Genomic DNA, 15,880 nt, shown 5'->3' with positions numbered 1-15,880 from the left:
AGTAAACAATAAATACAATAATTGTTTAAACACAACTACTATTATGCTGATAAAAATATGCTGATTTAGCTGATTAATTTATTCTGCTACTATATATTATTACAAAAATGTGATTACAGTACAGAATATATACGACACTATCTGCTTTTAGTGTTATAATAATAATGTTATAATAGTTCATAATTTGTTTGTGCGTACTTTTGTTATGTTTTAAATGAAAAAGCAAATACTTTCAAATACTATTTCATAAGCTCATGTCTCCACCTAAAGTTGTGCGTATAAGAAGCAATGTAATAATATTTTCATAAAACGAAAACAATACTCAGTACATGGAGTAGTTTAATATGTTTATTTTGGTTTGTTCAAATAACTTACAATGTGTTGAATTGGATGATACTGCTGACTGTTTCGGGCCGTGTGAAGCTTGACGTGTCGCCATAAACAAGTACATTAAAAACTGCTGTTTAAAAAAAACTCATACCAAAGGGACAGTTGTGACATTTTAAACCAGCCCTTGAAAAGTTAAAAACACGAAGTCATGGTAAAATCCATGTACAAACACCTGACTGACTTCCCATTGTAAAGATACTGGTTTATCTCTGTGCTTTTATATTTGCGCATTGAAGACCCGTCACCTCCGATCAACAACACAAAATGGTTGAATCATATATCAAGCCACATCTTTAATTTCATCCTCATTCATACAGTAAATATTAAAGGTGTAGCGGAGGATTTTCTGGAATTTTAGAAAAGACCCGCCTTCTCCATTTTTAATTTTTTTTTTATTGCGCAACACTCCTGATTGACAACTAAGCGGACCAATAGTCTTGATAATCCACCCGGAAAAAGAAAATCATCCGCAATACCTTTAACTGATTAAATCATGTTTTATGCATGCTCCCACTACACTGGTTTCTATTGAACCGGAAGTCTCGGACCGGAAAGGAAATACGTCACATCACTTACTTACTGGTTCGATTTGTGGGTATTCATGTCAAAGTTTGGTCCATGTTAACCTGTAGTCAGTTAAAGTCAAGTTTGGTCTAGTTTAGTGTTTAGTCCTGTCCAGTCTCTTATTGTCTTTGTTTGCCTGTTTTACCACCTCGTGGGTTTTTGTTTTCTTATTAAATAAAGTATTTTCTGTTTACCTGCTTCCTGTGACTGGGTTCTGTCCACAATTCATGACAGTAAGATCCTGCTAAAGCCAATAAAATGTCTTGCGCACAATACATTAACATTATTTCTTTTTAGCAAATCCATGTGAATATTCCACCTTCCTGAAGTCCAGACCTGACATTATGGAATATGAGGCCATCCACACCGTCACTCAACTCTGCCTGCAGTATCAGTATGTTTCTAAAACTACTATGATAATGGGACTAGTTGCAAACATATCTTATTGCCTCATGGCCATAGAAATAAATACATAGATGCTTCATTATACATAATAATAATACGTTTTATTTATATAGCGCCTTTCCCAAGCTCAAGGTCGCTGTACAATCATATAAGGGTATTATGCAAAGTGAAGACAGTACAGAAATCACATACAGTGAAGATGTATAAACAGACAACATGGGAGATAATGCCAAGCAAATCATGGATATATAGCACAGCAACATGGGTAAAGAGATACACATAAGAGAATGCATGGCAAACAAGTATAAATTCACGTGCAAAAATCACAATTAAACAACGTATTTCTGACCAAATGCAACCATCATTACCATTGTTCAACTCTAGAGTCTTTGCCCAGAGAATCATCAGTCTGTATCCATTGATCATTGGTTCTATTAACTGGAAGACGGGACTTACGTCTCCAGAGCGGCCATATTGAGCGTTGCATTGTCCCCTGTTCACAGTAATGGCAGTCCTTAATCTTGTTATAGCCAATATCTACTAAATATTAAATAACTTAGGCCGTTATTCTCGCTCAGCATTATAAAGCAGAAATGTTCTACATTCCAAGACCATGTTGACATATCTGGAGCACCATTACATGACATTTCTGTCCAGGTTCCTTTTGTGGTGTTGTAGCCCATCAAGAGATGAGGTGATGGGTAAACTGAAAATCTGTTTTTATTATCAATTAGAGTGCGATGCCACATTGTGCACCTGTCTTCAGCCCAGTCTCTGGAGCTCATTAAAGCAGCCAGACAAGCAGGAGCTCCCCTGACTGTAGAGACCACACATCATTACATCAACCTGTCTGCAGAGAACATTCCAGCAGGGGCCACTCATTTCAAGTGCTGTCCCCCCATTCGCGATGCAGCCAATCAGGTATCAGTAAAAATGCACTGTAGTCATTGAAACAGATTTCAGCCAGGCTGACAGTAAAATTACTCAAAAACATAAATCTGTTTTATGTTTCTGTCAGGAACTCTTGTGGTCTGCACTTAAATCTGGTGATATTGATATGGTTGTGTCAGATCACTCACCTTGCACACCTGACCTAAAGTGTTTGGACAATGGAGACTTCATGGAGGCATGGGGAGGCATCTCTTCACTGCAATTTGGTAGGCTGGCTGTGGTGCATTTATACTTTAACACACTTCTCATTGATTGTAAGGATTCACATGTATCTTATGTTGACCAAAGTCCTGTAGGAGATAAAGAGTGGTGAGCCAATTGTTTACCAATCAGACTAATGATTTACTTGAAAAAACATACCCTCAAGGATCAAGTCAGAGTCCTAGTGGTTAACACACAAAGAACAACACTATTTCATTATTTTATTTTGTTAACACTGTGTAAACATTCGCAGTACAGAGTAAAAAAATGTAAGCCAATGATTCCAAAAGCTGTTTGTTAGTCTTCAGGCATGTAAAAATGCAAGCATGACGTTAAAACAATTTGGAATTTTTGCAAGTCTTTTTTAGGTTTTTGACTTGTGGTGGAAAGAGTTAAAAAAATATTTTTAGACTACTTAATTTTAGCAGTACAGTATACAAAAAAACTGTTTATCTATAAAGAAAGTTAATCAATATTCTACTTATAGGAGTGGTCATACTGTTATGACTGCAAGAGCACAGTGCCAGATGCTCAATGATTTTAAGATAAAAACACTTAGAACTGTGTGGAAGAAATAACCATGGACTGTAAAAAAAGATGGACGTAGTGTCCGTGACGTCACCCATTTGTTTCATTTGAACTTTTCTGAATCTTAATGTAGTCGTTTCCTGCTGTCGCACGCTTGGCCGCTTGTCATCATGCATCACTCGCTGATATACGAAAATGGGTAAAGAGGCGGGATGTGTTTGAAGCTGAGGTGTCTGGTTGCTGAAACCATGCCCGCCTAGCTTGATTCTAGTGACCGCAGTAGCTGTTCACCCCTCAAGTGGCCACGCCCTTAATTATGCAGAACTTTAAAGCTTAATATACTATTTTTGTACCAGGCTGTAAACATATTATTTTCTACTGTAAAGTTGGCCATTTTAACATGGGGGTATATGGGATTGACTCCCTTTTGGAGCCTGCCTCTGCCGGCCAGTCGATGAATTGCAGTTTAAGTCACTTCATATTGGCTTCATCAGAGAGATCGGAAAGTTGCCCCTCGGAAATAACGCATAGCATCAATATCAAAATTGTAAAGATTGTTGGAGGACTTTAGGGCTTGTTAGATCAGGTCTCTACACCAGACAAAATATTTAGGATCCAGCCCCAGACGCCGGATCCCGCCAAATATTTATATACAGTATTAAATGATGTTATAAGATTAATATTTAATATTTCATTTTAAATAAGAAAAATATATGATGGAAAAATAAATGACATTTTTTAAACACGAAACTAAAACAGCCAGTAGGTAAAGGGAAATTACTTGAATGAGTCAAATATTTATTTATCCCAAGTTTAATCCCAAATATGCATTTTTAAAAGGCTTTTTATCCACGCCCAAGCAATAATATTGACTAAATTAAAATGTAAAGTTCAGTATAAATTTTATGTTTCTTTTATTTTTTGGTTTTCTTTTTTCAACTTGTATGCAAATTCAATGTTAATCAGTGGGTGCGGTTTAAATACTCAAGAAATGGGAATTGGCTGAAGCAATGTTGCCAGCGACTTTATTGCTACATTTAGAGACTTTTAGACAAACCTAGCAACTCTTCAGATTAATCTTAGCTTCACATCTGTATAGACTGTGTCACTTGTACTGGCCCACAAGTGCCGGGTCTTGCTGTCCCGGTGAAATTGGGCGTGTTTTATGCAAATTACCAACCCTGTGCACGCGAATTCACTAACGTAAGAACAAGTATAAGAACAAACTAATGCGTGCATGCACGTGTTGTGAATTAGGCGTAAAAACTTTTATTAGTGAATGAGACTTCAACAAAAAAAACTTTTTTCACTTCAAAAGAGCAGGGCTGCGTTTCCCGATAACGTTCTCTCTTAGCGCGCTACGAAGACTCTTAAGTTAAACCTTAACTACAGGTTTACCTTTTCTAGGCGTGTTTCCCGAACTGTACCTTAGTGGGTTTCTTAAGGTATACTTTCTTACGTACGACGTTACCAGGTGCTGTCCATGGCATTGGTGCTGAATAGGCTAATATCGATTGCTCGACAATCAATTGTTCACTTTATGTAATAGGTACTTCACTGCGTTATGAGAGAGCGGTGTTATTTATTAAAGAAACATTTCAGAAATAGTTCAAGTTACATTTATTAAGAATATCTGGTAAAAATATTTCAAATTGCAAACAACTAAATATAAACCTTGTATATTTTATTTTTTATCAAACCCATGCAAAACTCACACCTTCATGTCCAAAAGTATAATGCATAAACTGCTCCAATGCATCCATTATTCCTTCACTTTAAAGGATAATTTATATTAGGGGTTCCCAATAAATGCGTTGCACAGGGAAATAAGGTGGGTCGTGCAAGTCACCTGGCTTGGCATTACACTTAAAATATATAAAAACAAATTGTTGTTCATTAGTTCACGCGTTTATGCCCAGGTGAAAAAAATTCTATTAAAAATATACTTTAAAAAAGTGTACTAAGTATATTTTCTAGATTTTGTTCTATTTTCGTCAAATCCAAGTATAGTTAAGTGTACTCAATTATGTATTAACTTCAACTTAACACCTATTTGATTACACTTCAAGTGTAAATAGTATGCTAAAATGGAACAACTTTTTTTAAACTTCAAGTGCACTAAAATACACTCCTGAAAATCAAGATTCATGAGTAATTAAGCACACTTACAGTACAATTGCATTGTATTGCCATTTTAATGGAAATACACTTAAAAAGCCATTGCAGCACAAATTATAGTTGTGTTTAAGTACATTTTGTGCATACTGCTATCATACTTATAATTACTATAAACTATGTTAATTTAGTATGCCTCTGTAATATTTCAAGTGCTCTACAAATGCACTTCCTGACTATTTTTAGTGCTTTTAAAGTGTCCCACTATGACAATAATAATGTTTTTAAAGTGAAGTTCAATTACAACCTAAACATCATAAACACGTACTTTCAGTGCAATATTATTATAGTGTATTTTTATATTTTAAGTATATTTAATTTGTACTTTTATCCCCATTTTGTTATACTTAAGCATGAATATTGCTATTACACTACAAGTGTATTATATAAAAATTCAGTTCAAATGCACACAAACAGATTACAAACTGCATTTCAAAAAAGGATCTTTATTATTGACACAAAAGTAACACACAAAACAGATATTGGCAAAATGGGGAACCTTAAACAGTCGACTTTCTTTGAAATGCCGGGAAGAGAACATTTGCGACAAACTTGTACTATATGCACATCTAGCTCTGATTTGAACTACTGGAGGCCTTGTAACTGTCATTGTTGCACTTCCTCCGTAGAAGGTCCTGGATCTCTGCCACCTCGATGTTGGGGAATCACTCCCTCACTGCATCTGTAAAACAGGAAAGAGACATTTCAATTTCAATTTTATTTATTTAGCGCTTTTCACAATTTGTAGTTGTTTCAAAGCAGCTTTACATTAAAAGAAGCACGGGAAACATAGAAAAATCGACAGACAATATAAGTAGCAAAATACAGCGGCTATGAATAAACTTTACAAGCGAGCAAATTAATAATGTCTCATATACAAGAGGGTGCTAAGTTAAGCCAATGTTGGTTGACTCCCCGGGGTTGAAAAAAACCTCAGGGAGGAACAAAAAGTCCTAGGAGGAAAAGATATACACATATATATATGGGATGTAAACGGATAAGGAGATTTAACGGGTACCGTCGGTGGGTCAGGCATCGGCTGGGCATCACGTTGAAGGGCAGCCAGTAGATCAGTGGTGTGTTGACCTCCACGGCAGCCGGAACTGGTCTGTTTGTCTCAATGTCCTCGGGTTTGAGGACGAGACAGGAAGAGAGAAACAAAATCCTATTAGCGTAGGGGCCATTCACATGTAATGCAAGTGTCACACAGTGTTGTGTTTTAATATATGCTCGGTTCCAGACAGGCTAGCTATTGCGGCATTAGTAAATTACCCAGACCGGTTATGTGAATGCTTTGTTCCGTACAAGCTAACTTTTGCGAGATAAGTATAATATACTAGACAAATTATGTGAATGCTTTGTTAAAGAAAAAAGTCTTCAGGAGTAGTTCCGGTGTTGGACACTTTGGGTCTCATTTCTGGTTTGTTTTGGATGAACTGCGGTGATGGTCACTGGGATTTTGACAATGGGTTGTGTCTTGACTTTTTGACTTGTTTAGAAGCGTCTCTTGACTGCTTCAGAATTTAAGTCAAGGGCCATGCACAAACATGTCATTAAAACAACACTTAACGTTCATTTTCAAAACTCTGCTACTCACAGAGTGGTTCATGGTGTTCGTTGATGATTAAAAACACATATATCAGAGCAATGTATGATTTCAATCCGTGTTATTTGCTATAGTGTATCTATTTTTTCAGACACCTCACAGCCACGCATATACTTCCGCTCTATATTTGAGTCTAAAGCGTTAGCACACTCTTGACCACTTGATGGCGACAACCACTTTGCCGTACAAGGACGCTGAACGGAACTTGGTGTCTAGCGTATAGACAGTCACAATCGAGCTCAACTTCAAACCTAAGGCTGGTCACTGAGCCATCAAATATGGGGAAAATTTGTGCCCTACTCCGAGGGCACAGTTGCTCTGCTCATGCTAGCCTTCTGAGAGAAACCGAGCGAAAAAACTACAACCACATGTAAACAGACCCCTTTTCCATTTCCGGCGGCAGAGTGATATATCAGCGAGCAATGAGTCTTCCAAGAGAAGTCAATGGAATTTTACAAAATGCCAAATAAAACACGACAGAAACTGCATTTCGCTACACTACTTGTTTTTAATCATCAACGAACAACACAAACCACTCAGTTTTGAAAATGAACGCTAAGTGCCGTCCCAACGACATCCCCGTTAATGGCCCCCGACTTCCATTCCGAAGCAGTCAAGAGTCAAATGAGTCAAAAAAATTCAAGACACGACCCATTGTCAAAACCACAGTGTCCACCACTGTAGTCCATCCAAAACAAACCAACAACGAGACCCAAAGTGCCAAACACCAGAACTATCCTTCAATGGACCATTTCACCTGTAGAAACATTAATCTTTATTGAAAGTGTCTCATATTTGTAGTGGAAATGTAACATACATTTCGAATTTGGTGCCTATTTGACTGAAAAAGGGGTGTTTGTAGTCTCACCCCCTCAACAAAGATATTGGACGTCCTTCTTTCAATGATGCAAAATGATGATCTTTACATCATTGAAAGAAGGAAGTGCAACACTTAAATCTGTATTTCTCCTGTCTCAGGAAATGATGCATGACCATTTAAAAATATGACTGGGGTTCTAAAGATTCAAAGCTTAATACAAATGGGTGAAGTGTCCCTTTAGATTTAAAGTGATTGACTGTGTCTGATTCACAGGCATCAGTTGGCAAATCATTTCAGAGCTTAGACACTTTTGATATTCTAGGGATAATTAAGAGACCAGAATTTTGTGACCGCAGTGTACGTGTTGGATTGTATTCTGATATTAATTCTCTAAGATACGAAGGTGCTGAGCCATTTAAGGTTTTATAGGTGATTAATAGTATTTTTAATTGTCTGCCATATTTGACTGGTAGCTAGCATGACATGGGCATGAATTAAAACAAGATTAAATTAATTGATTAAACTGAACTTACATCATTTTTACACAGAAACCTCTTCGGCGTCAGCAAGGTCGACCACATGGTACATGACCTCTGTAAACACAAACATGGATAGACATCATATTAAAAAAGAAGGCAATCATACAACTTTAAAATATATTTTGACTCCAAGCTTCTTTACAACAGCATCTAACGTTAGTTTATCTTAAACTTAAAGTGACACCATGCAATTTTTCAACCTTCATAATAAATTTTCAAGACCCTTGTGGTAGTACATCGACTTTAAATAGGTTGAATGACATGTCTACCATAGCCTGACGGGGTCTGTATCACTTTTACTCGTATTTTAAAACTTAGGGTTTCTGGTAGTAACCAGAGCACCAAAAGAAACTACAAAATTCTACTGCTTTACGGCATACGTCACTTCCTCCACAAAATTTGTTTTTAACGTGAATTTTGCTAGAGGCTACTTGAGGAGTGTAGAGAGCAAGTTATAGCATGTGACTCTGTGGCACAGTTTTAGTGTCACGGACCTATAACACGGGCGACCCGGGTTCAATTCCCCTTTAAGGCAATTTTTTTATATAAACTCACGATCTTGATTCATACATAAATGCGATCTTCTTTATAAATGACGGCGATTATCTTGCTTATAGTTCGCTGTATTCAGATGCTGTGTTCACGTATTTACCTTTCTTTTACTGTGTCTATGGTATTTACATTACAATTCAGGATGCTACAGCAGTCAAACTTGCTCACAGTGTAAAACCAAACCCTACTCATTCACCAATCAGATCCGAGCGTTTCTCTCTTCTCTCTTCCTCATTTGCTGCGTTCCGCTGTCACTCGCGTGACGTATTACAAAGCGGCAGACTTTAGGTCTGCTTGGATCACATCGGTTTACTTGGATTTGGAGCGACAATTTTCACACAAAAGAGAGAAAAAACGAGCGCCATTGCGGAAAATCCTGGTGGCGAGGGAGAGAGAGACGATGCAACAATATTTGTTTGGAAAAAGGCAAGGAAATACGTCTGGTCGTTTCTCAATTTGAAGGCTGCAGCCTCCGGAGGTCAAATATGGAGGCTGAATACGTCATCAAGCCTGGTTTATTAAGGTAAACTGAGCATTACATTCGCAAGTCATAAGCATACTGCAACAATTTACGATTAACTAAGTACAATAGTCAACTTTATAATCGTTAATATTGTGAAATAAGAGAGTCTTGATGACGTATGCAGCTTAGAAATACGACATCCGGAGGCTGCAACCTTCAGATTGAGAAATGGCTTCTGCCACGACGAGTTCCTCATCAGAAAGTTGTAACATGACTGCGTTTCTCCCTGTTGTTTCAAAATGTTGATCGTTTAGCGTTTTAAATGTTTAGTTTTTAGCTTAGTTTTAAGGTTGGCCAGTCCCTTTCCTTTGCGACAGTGCTGCGGCGCTTGTGGCCTCTAGGGGCGCTAGGCGTGAAAAATACATGTCTAGCACCCCCTAGTGGCCAAAAAGTTTCATGGTGTGCCTTTAAAGTGAAGCTGGCTTGGTTACTAAACAGAATAAAGCTATTAAAACAGGCTTGCAAAATAAGCAGCATCTATCAGAACTAACGTTACAGCAATGAGCTTTTAAACAACAGAAGATCGTCTATATCGTTTAAAATAGCAGAAAGAGCCATTTGCTACAGTTAGCAACACAGTCTCCAACACAAGTAATCTTGCAGTTTTATTTTTAAAGTTTTAAACATCAAATTGATTCGTTTATCAGGCATTTTGCATGTAACGTTAACTTTGCTCACTGAAAAACCGCATGTTGAACTTACTAACGTTAACGTTACTGTGTACAGTGTATACTCTTAATGTTTCCTGTGTGTGCTTTAAATTAAAACACTTCTCGTATAAAGACAAAAATAATCACAATGAAGAACAAAATAGGAAAAAAATACGGAACAGATCTGCGCGATGTAGAGGAATGAAAGTCAAACTTACCTCAGCCGTACTGTTTAGCATGAAAACGAAGACCGAGTCAGTAACGGTTTGAATAATACGTTGATCCTGATTGGTGGGAATGAATGGGTGGGTGCAGGTGCATTCTGGGAATTGGAGTCTTTTGCCCTGGCGTTCTTACATGCTGTAGATATAAATTGACTACAAATTCCAAGATGCATTGGATGTTTCAAATGTTGTTTTTTTTCATTATTTTGGATCCTCTGCTGGCACTTTATGTACTTTTTATAATCTGCGTTTTCACACTGATTTGTTCTTTATACTTTATCAATAATAAAAATATAAAATATTTTTATAAAATGTATAACGTTTACAAAACAGTGATGATTTTGAGTGATGCTCAGATTTTCTTAAATAAAAAACCTTTATGAATTATCCAGCTGTGAGGATTCCTGGAAACTTCCACCAGTTCCTATAGAGGGGTTGCAAGTTTACAAACATTGCAGGGTGCGCGCGCATTCAGGAGGCAGAAAGCCCGATTGGTGAGCTGATCCGCAACTGCAACAACCTTAATTATTGAAGCGTTCTTTATTGTTTGTATATAAATAAGACTTGATTTTAGCTGGATCTGTTTTTCTGTCTTTATTTTTGCAGTGTTACTGTGATACATGTATGAATTATAATGTTATAATTATAATGCTAGTAATAGTCGCATCTACTGGTATGTTAACATCAGGCACCCAGCACACCGCTACTACCATACAACACAATGCACTTCTCTTCTTTCTGCCTCTCGGTGGCGCGCGCAACCAGTTAGTGACGTCGCCGTGCAACCCGTCTATATACACAAGGTTTCTGGATGTTTCACGAGTTTACTTCTGAGTATTACGTTTCCAAGCACTCTGCCTCATTTATCTGACAAATCTAAAGTTAAGCAGGGATTTCCCATCCGTATTTTCTGGATACAGCTCTTTTCATGCAGTGTATACATTTTATTATTCTAACATATTTTATGAAAGTACTCTGATATGCAACTAAAAATACACTTATTTTAGAGTGTACCGTATAAAGTGTACAGAAGTCACACTTCTAATGAAGTGAGATCATAGTACACTTTAAAAAAGTAAATTAACAATTAATTTCCAAAAAATATACTTCCCATAAGTATATTGAATTGTCACTCTAAGTATGTCAAATTTAATACACTTAACAAAAAATAAACTTCTATACAATTTAAAATACATTGACAACAAAGTACACTTTCAAAAAGTACATTTAAAAAATAATTTAATTACTGGTAAATTAGTATACTTATTTTTTGGACTCTTAAGTTGAACTTAATTACATCTTTTTTGAAGTATACTTTCAAAAAATACACTTAAAAGATAATTGAATTACTGGTAAATTAGTATACTTATTTTTCGGACTCTTAAGTTGAACTTAATTACATCTTTTTGGAAGTATACTTTCCAAAAGTACATTTTAAAAATAATTGAATTACTGGAAAATTAGTATACTTATTTTTGGACTGTTAAGTTGAACTTAATTTCATCTTTTTGGAAGTATACTTTTAAAAAGTACATATTAAATACTCTTTAAATTAAGTACAACAAGTAGAAGCATACTTGTTTTATACTTCATGTACTTCAATCATATTTCTAATACACTAAAGTATACTACTTTTTTACCTGGGTGTGCTTGGACACTGGATGCGCAAGCGGTTTACAATGCGAATAACGCTTAATGGACACATTTCTGGAGCCGCGCCTGTCTGTTTACCTTAAATATAACATAAAAATATATATTATATGATATATAAATACAGTATTGTTCAAAATAATAGCAGTACAATGTGACTAACCAGAATAATCAAGGTTTTTAGTATATTTTTTATTGCTACGTGGCAAACAAGTTACCAGTAGGTTCAGTAGATTCTCAGAAAACAAACAAGACCCAGCATTCATGATATGCACGCTCTTAAGGCTGTGCAATTGGGCAATTAGTTGAAAGGGGCGTGTTCAAAAAAACAGCAGTGTCTACCTGTGACTGTACAAACTCAAAACTATTTTGTACAAACATTTTTTTTTTTCTGGGATTTAGCAATCCTGTGAATCACTAAACTAATATTTAGTTGTATGACCACAGTTTTTTAAAACTGCTTGACATCTGTGTGGCATGGAGTCAACCAGCTTGTGGCACCTCTCAGCTGTTATTCCACTGATTCTTTAACAACTTTCCACAATTCATTCACATTTCTTGGTTTTGCTTCAGAAACAGCATTTTTGATATCACCCCACAAGTTCTCAATTGGATTAAGGTCTGGAGATTGGGCTGGCCACTCCATAACATCAATTTTGTTGGTTTGGAACCAAGACTTTGCCTGTTTACTAGTGTGTTTTGGGTCATTGTCTTGTTGGAACAACCATTTCAAGGGCATGTCCTCTTCAGCATAGGGCAACATGACCTCTTCAAGTATTTTAACATATGCAAACTGATCCATGATCCCTGGTATGCGATAAATAGGCCCAACACCATAGTAGGAGAAACATGCCCATATCATGATGCTTGCACCTCCATGCTTCACTGTCTTCACTGTGTACTGTGGCTTGAATTCAGAGTTTGGGGGTCGTCTCACAAACTGCCTGTGGCCCTTGGACCCAAAAAGAACAATTTTACTCTCATCAGTCCACAAAATGTTCCTCCATTTCTCTTTAGGCCAGTTGATGTGTTCTTTGGCAAATTGTAACCTCTTCTGCACATGCCTTTTTTTAACAGAGGGACTTTGCGGGGGATTCTTGAAAATAGATTAGCTTCACACAGATGTCTTCTAACTGTCACAGTACTTACAGGTAACTCCAGACTGTCTTTGATCATCCTGGAGGTGATCATTGGCTGAGCCTTTGCCATTCTGGTTATTCTTCTATCCATTTTGATGGTTGTCTTCCGTTTTCTTCCACGTCTCTCTGGTTTTGCTCTCCATTTTAAGGCATTGGAGATCATTTTAGCTGAACAGCCTATCATTTTTTGCACCTCTTTATAGGTTTTCCCCTCTCCAATCAACTTTTTAATCAAAGTACGCTGTTCTTCTGAACAATGTCTTGAACGACCCATTTTCCTCAGCTTTCAAATGCATGTTCAACAAGTGTTGGCTTCATCCTTAAATAGGGGCCACCTGATTCACACCTGTTTATTCACAAAATTGATGACCTCAGTGATTGAATGCCACACTGCTATTTTTTTGAACACACCCCTTTCAACTAATTCAACTAATTGCCCAATTGCACAGCCTTAAGAGCGTGCATATCATGAATGCTGGGTCTCATTTGTTTTCTGAGAATCTACTGAACCTACTGGTAACTTGTTTGCCACGTAGCAATAAAAAAATATACTAAAAACCTTGATTATTCTGGTTAGTCACATTGTACTGCTATTATTTTGAACAATACTGTATATATTATGATTGTTTTAGATTTTAGCTTTGATTAGTTTTAATGTGGAAATTTGTTGACCTTATACAAGCAATAATCAAGTGGAGCAGTTTCTTTTGAGTGTTTATAAAGAATATGGCATGCAGCTGCCTCAAAAGTTAGAAAACATTAACCCTTGTGTGGTGTTCATATTTCTGTTACTTAGACAATGTTTGTGGGTCTAGTGGACCCAATGTATTATTTGTATCTTAAACCAATGCAGTCATACAAATTTATGTATAACTGTTTACAGATGATTACTTTAGCCTCATTGCAAGTAATATAGACAGAATTTATGGTTAATATTTGTCATTTACCACTGCTAGAGGACTAGTTATAGATTAAAGTGCTATTCGTTTTTGTGATAATATGAAATAAGAGAAGAAAATTCTATTCTCCCCCAGATGTTTATATAAAATAAGTATTTTCATCACTTTTTCATCTCAAATAAGTTTTTCATCACTTTGATGTTTAATTCTTTGAATAGTTTAGTTTGAAAATGTACACATTTGTGTCCGTCTACACAGCACAAGCCCCATCTGAACAAATGCAGTACTATAACACATTATCTACACTGAACACATTACCTGTTCATGTCAGCCTACACAACACATAAGAAGCAGATTTTTACTGTGTAGCTGTGTTGCATATGCATTTCTTGCATTTTATAGACATGTACTGTGTCTTCCTGTCCATCTTATGTCCACACACACTGCAGTACAATGTGTTGCTTTTGGCTACAACCTAAAATAATGAAAATGCTTGGATATGAAATTTTATTTTCTCTATTTCTCACTCTCTCACACACACTCATACACACACAAACACACACACACACCATAGGTTTTGTGGTAACTCATGGTTTTACAAATAGTAATCAATACAACAGTTTACCATGATTACTACACTTTTACTACAATACAACCATGGTTATTTTTTGTAAGGGATATAATGGTAAAATGTAGAATGGTTCCTGTTAGACAAAAGGTAAAGTGTTAGGGACAGTGGGGGCAGACAAGTGTTCATGCTTGATATATAACATGATGTATCTTTGCGCTGTTACAGCAAGAGCAGAAGGACAAAACTCTAACATGCATACATCACATATATACAGAAATATATACAAACACACTCATGCACTCACAGGAGTCCCAGATAAGAGAAAAACAGAGTGAAGTTACATAGCACATTCAATTTTCACTCTCTTATTACCTCCGGGTCCAGTTGACACGAACACCACATATGTAATATAAATGTGTAGGGGGGGTGTACAGTGTACAGTAATTATAAAGTTGTTTATTTTTATGTTCTTTATAGAAAATGAGCCAAGGCCAATGAATCTGAGGATGAAACAACAATTAATTGCATAATTTTTCTTTTAGTAAACATTAAAAACGGGTCCCACAGACCCGAACACCACACAAGGGTTAAAAAGTTTGATGCAAAGTCGACTTAACATCAATAATACTATTTAGGAAAATTAACAATTATGATTTTGTGATGAATGTGCTCCCGTGGCATGCGATTTTACTTGATTTGTTTTATTGCAGCTAAAATAGCCGGTAAACTAAAGATTTAACGGATTTGAAATGCACAAATGAAATAGTAAGATTCGCTGTATAGCTGCCTGCCATAGTTTCACAAACTCCTCCACCCAGAATGTTTTTTTAATCGTGTCTTTAGGGGCCAGTCACACAAAAGTGTTTATGGCAGTTGCAGGGAGATAGGACCAACTGCAGACGCGCAGAACCCTACGTCATGACAGTCTGAGACTGACAGCCCCAGCCTGACAGTCTGAGGCCGGAAGTGGCAGAGTTTTTTTTTTATTCAAAGTTTGAAAGAAGATACAAAAAGGCATTTATAACTATGAGAATTATAAAACAAGACTGAGATTTACACACAAAGACTAAATTTACATTCATCTTCAGTACATATCAAGTGAAAAAAAAGATAAAAACATTAAAAAAAAAAAACATCGGAAATAAACAGCGTAGTAGGGGGATTTCATATTTCTAATTCAAAATCCTGTATTAAAGTATATAAATAACTTGCTTTAGGACTTTTCATACTTTTTAATGTCTTCAAATATATTGCAAATTCCTCTTTAAACACTACAAAACGTGGAGGAGTTTACAAAATGTACATTTGTGAATGTAAAATTTAATCAACAACAACAAATTATTTACAACATATGATATCTTTCTATAGTGGCGGAGTTGTAATCTCAGACCGGAGATGGACGGAGAATTATTAAACATTAAAATCTATTAAAATGCTTTTTCATTCAAATCAAATGCTCAAGCTTTATTTTTTAAGATTTGTGTTACATTTAT

General features: G+C 36.3%; 1 protein-coding gene across 2 annotated transcripts in view; it reads left to right on the top strand.

The window, feature by feature from the left end:
* The window catches only part of LOC129450609 (allantoinase, mitochondrial), a 45,762-nt gene that overhangs the window by 19,409 nt on the left and 10,473 nt on the right, over positions 1 to 15,880 (top strand). Inside the window, exons 6-8 of one of the 2 annotated variants that reach the window (XM_073870115.1) lie at positions 1,255 to 1,348; positions 2,094 to 2,280; positions 2,378 to 2,516. In XM_073870115.1, the coding sequence (XP_073726216.1) occupies positions 1,255 to 1,348; positions 2,094 to 2,280; positions 2,378 to 2,516 (420 nt within the window). Of the gene's footprint in view, positions 1 to 1,251; positions 1,349 to 2,093; positions 2,281 to 2,377; positions 2,517 to 15,880 lie in introns of both variants that reach the window. The other variant, XM_055213517.2, reaches the window with a different exon arrangement.

The sequence above is a fragment of the Misgurnus anguillicaudatus genome, chromosome 8 (assembly GCF_027580225.2).
Source record: "Misgurnus anguillicaudatus chromosome 8, ASM2758022v2, whole genome shotgun sequence".
Taxonomy (NCBI): domain Eukaryota; kingdom Metazoa; phylum Chordata; class Actinopteri; order Cypriniformes; family Cobitidae; genus Misgurnus; species Misgurnus anguillicaudatus.
Note: the sequence above shows the minus strand (reverse complement) of the source record. Positions and strands in the feature narration are given on the sequence as shown.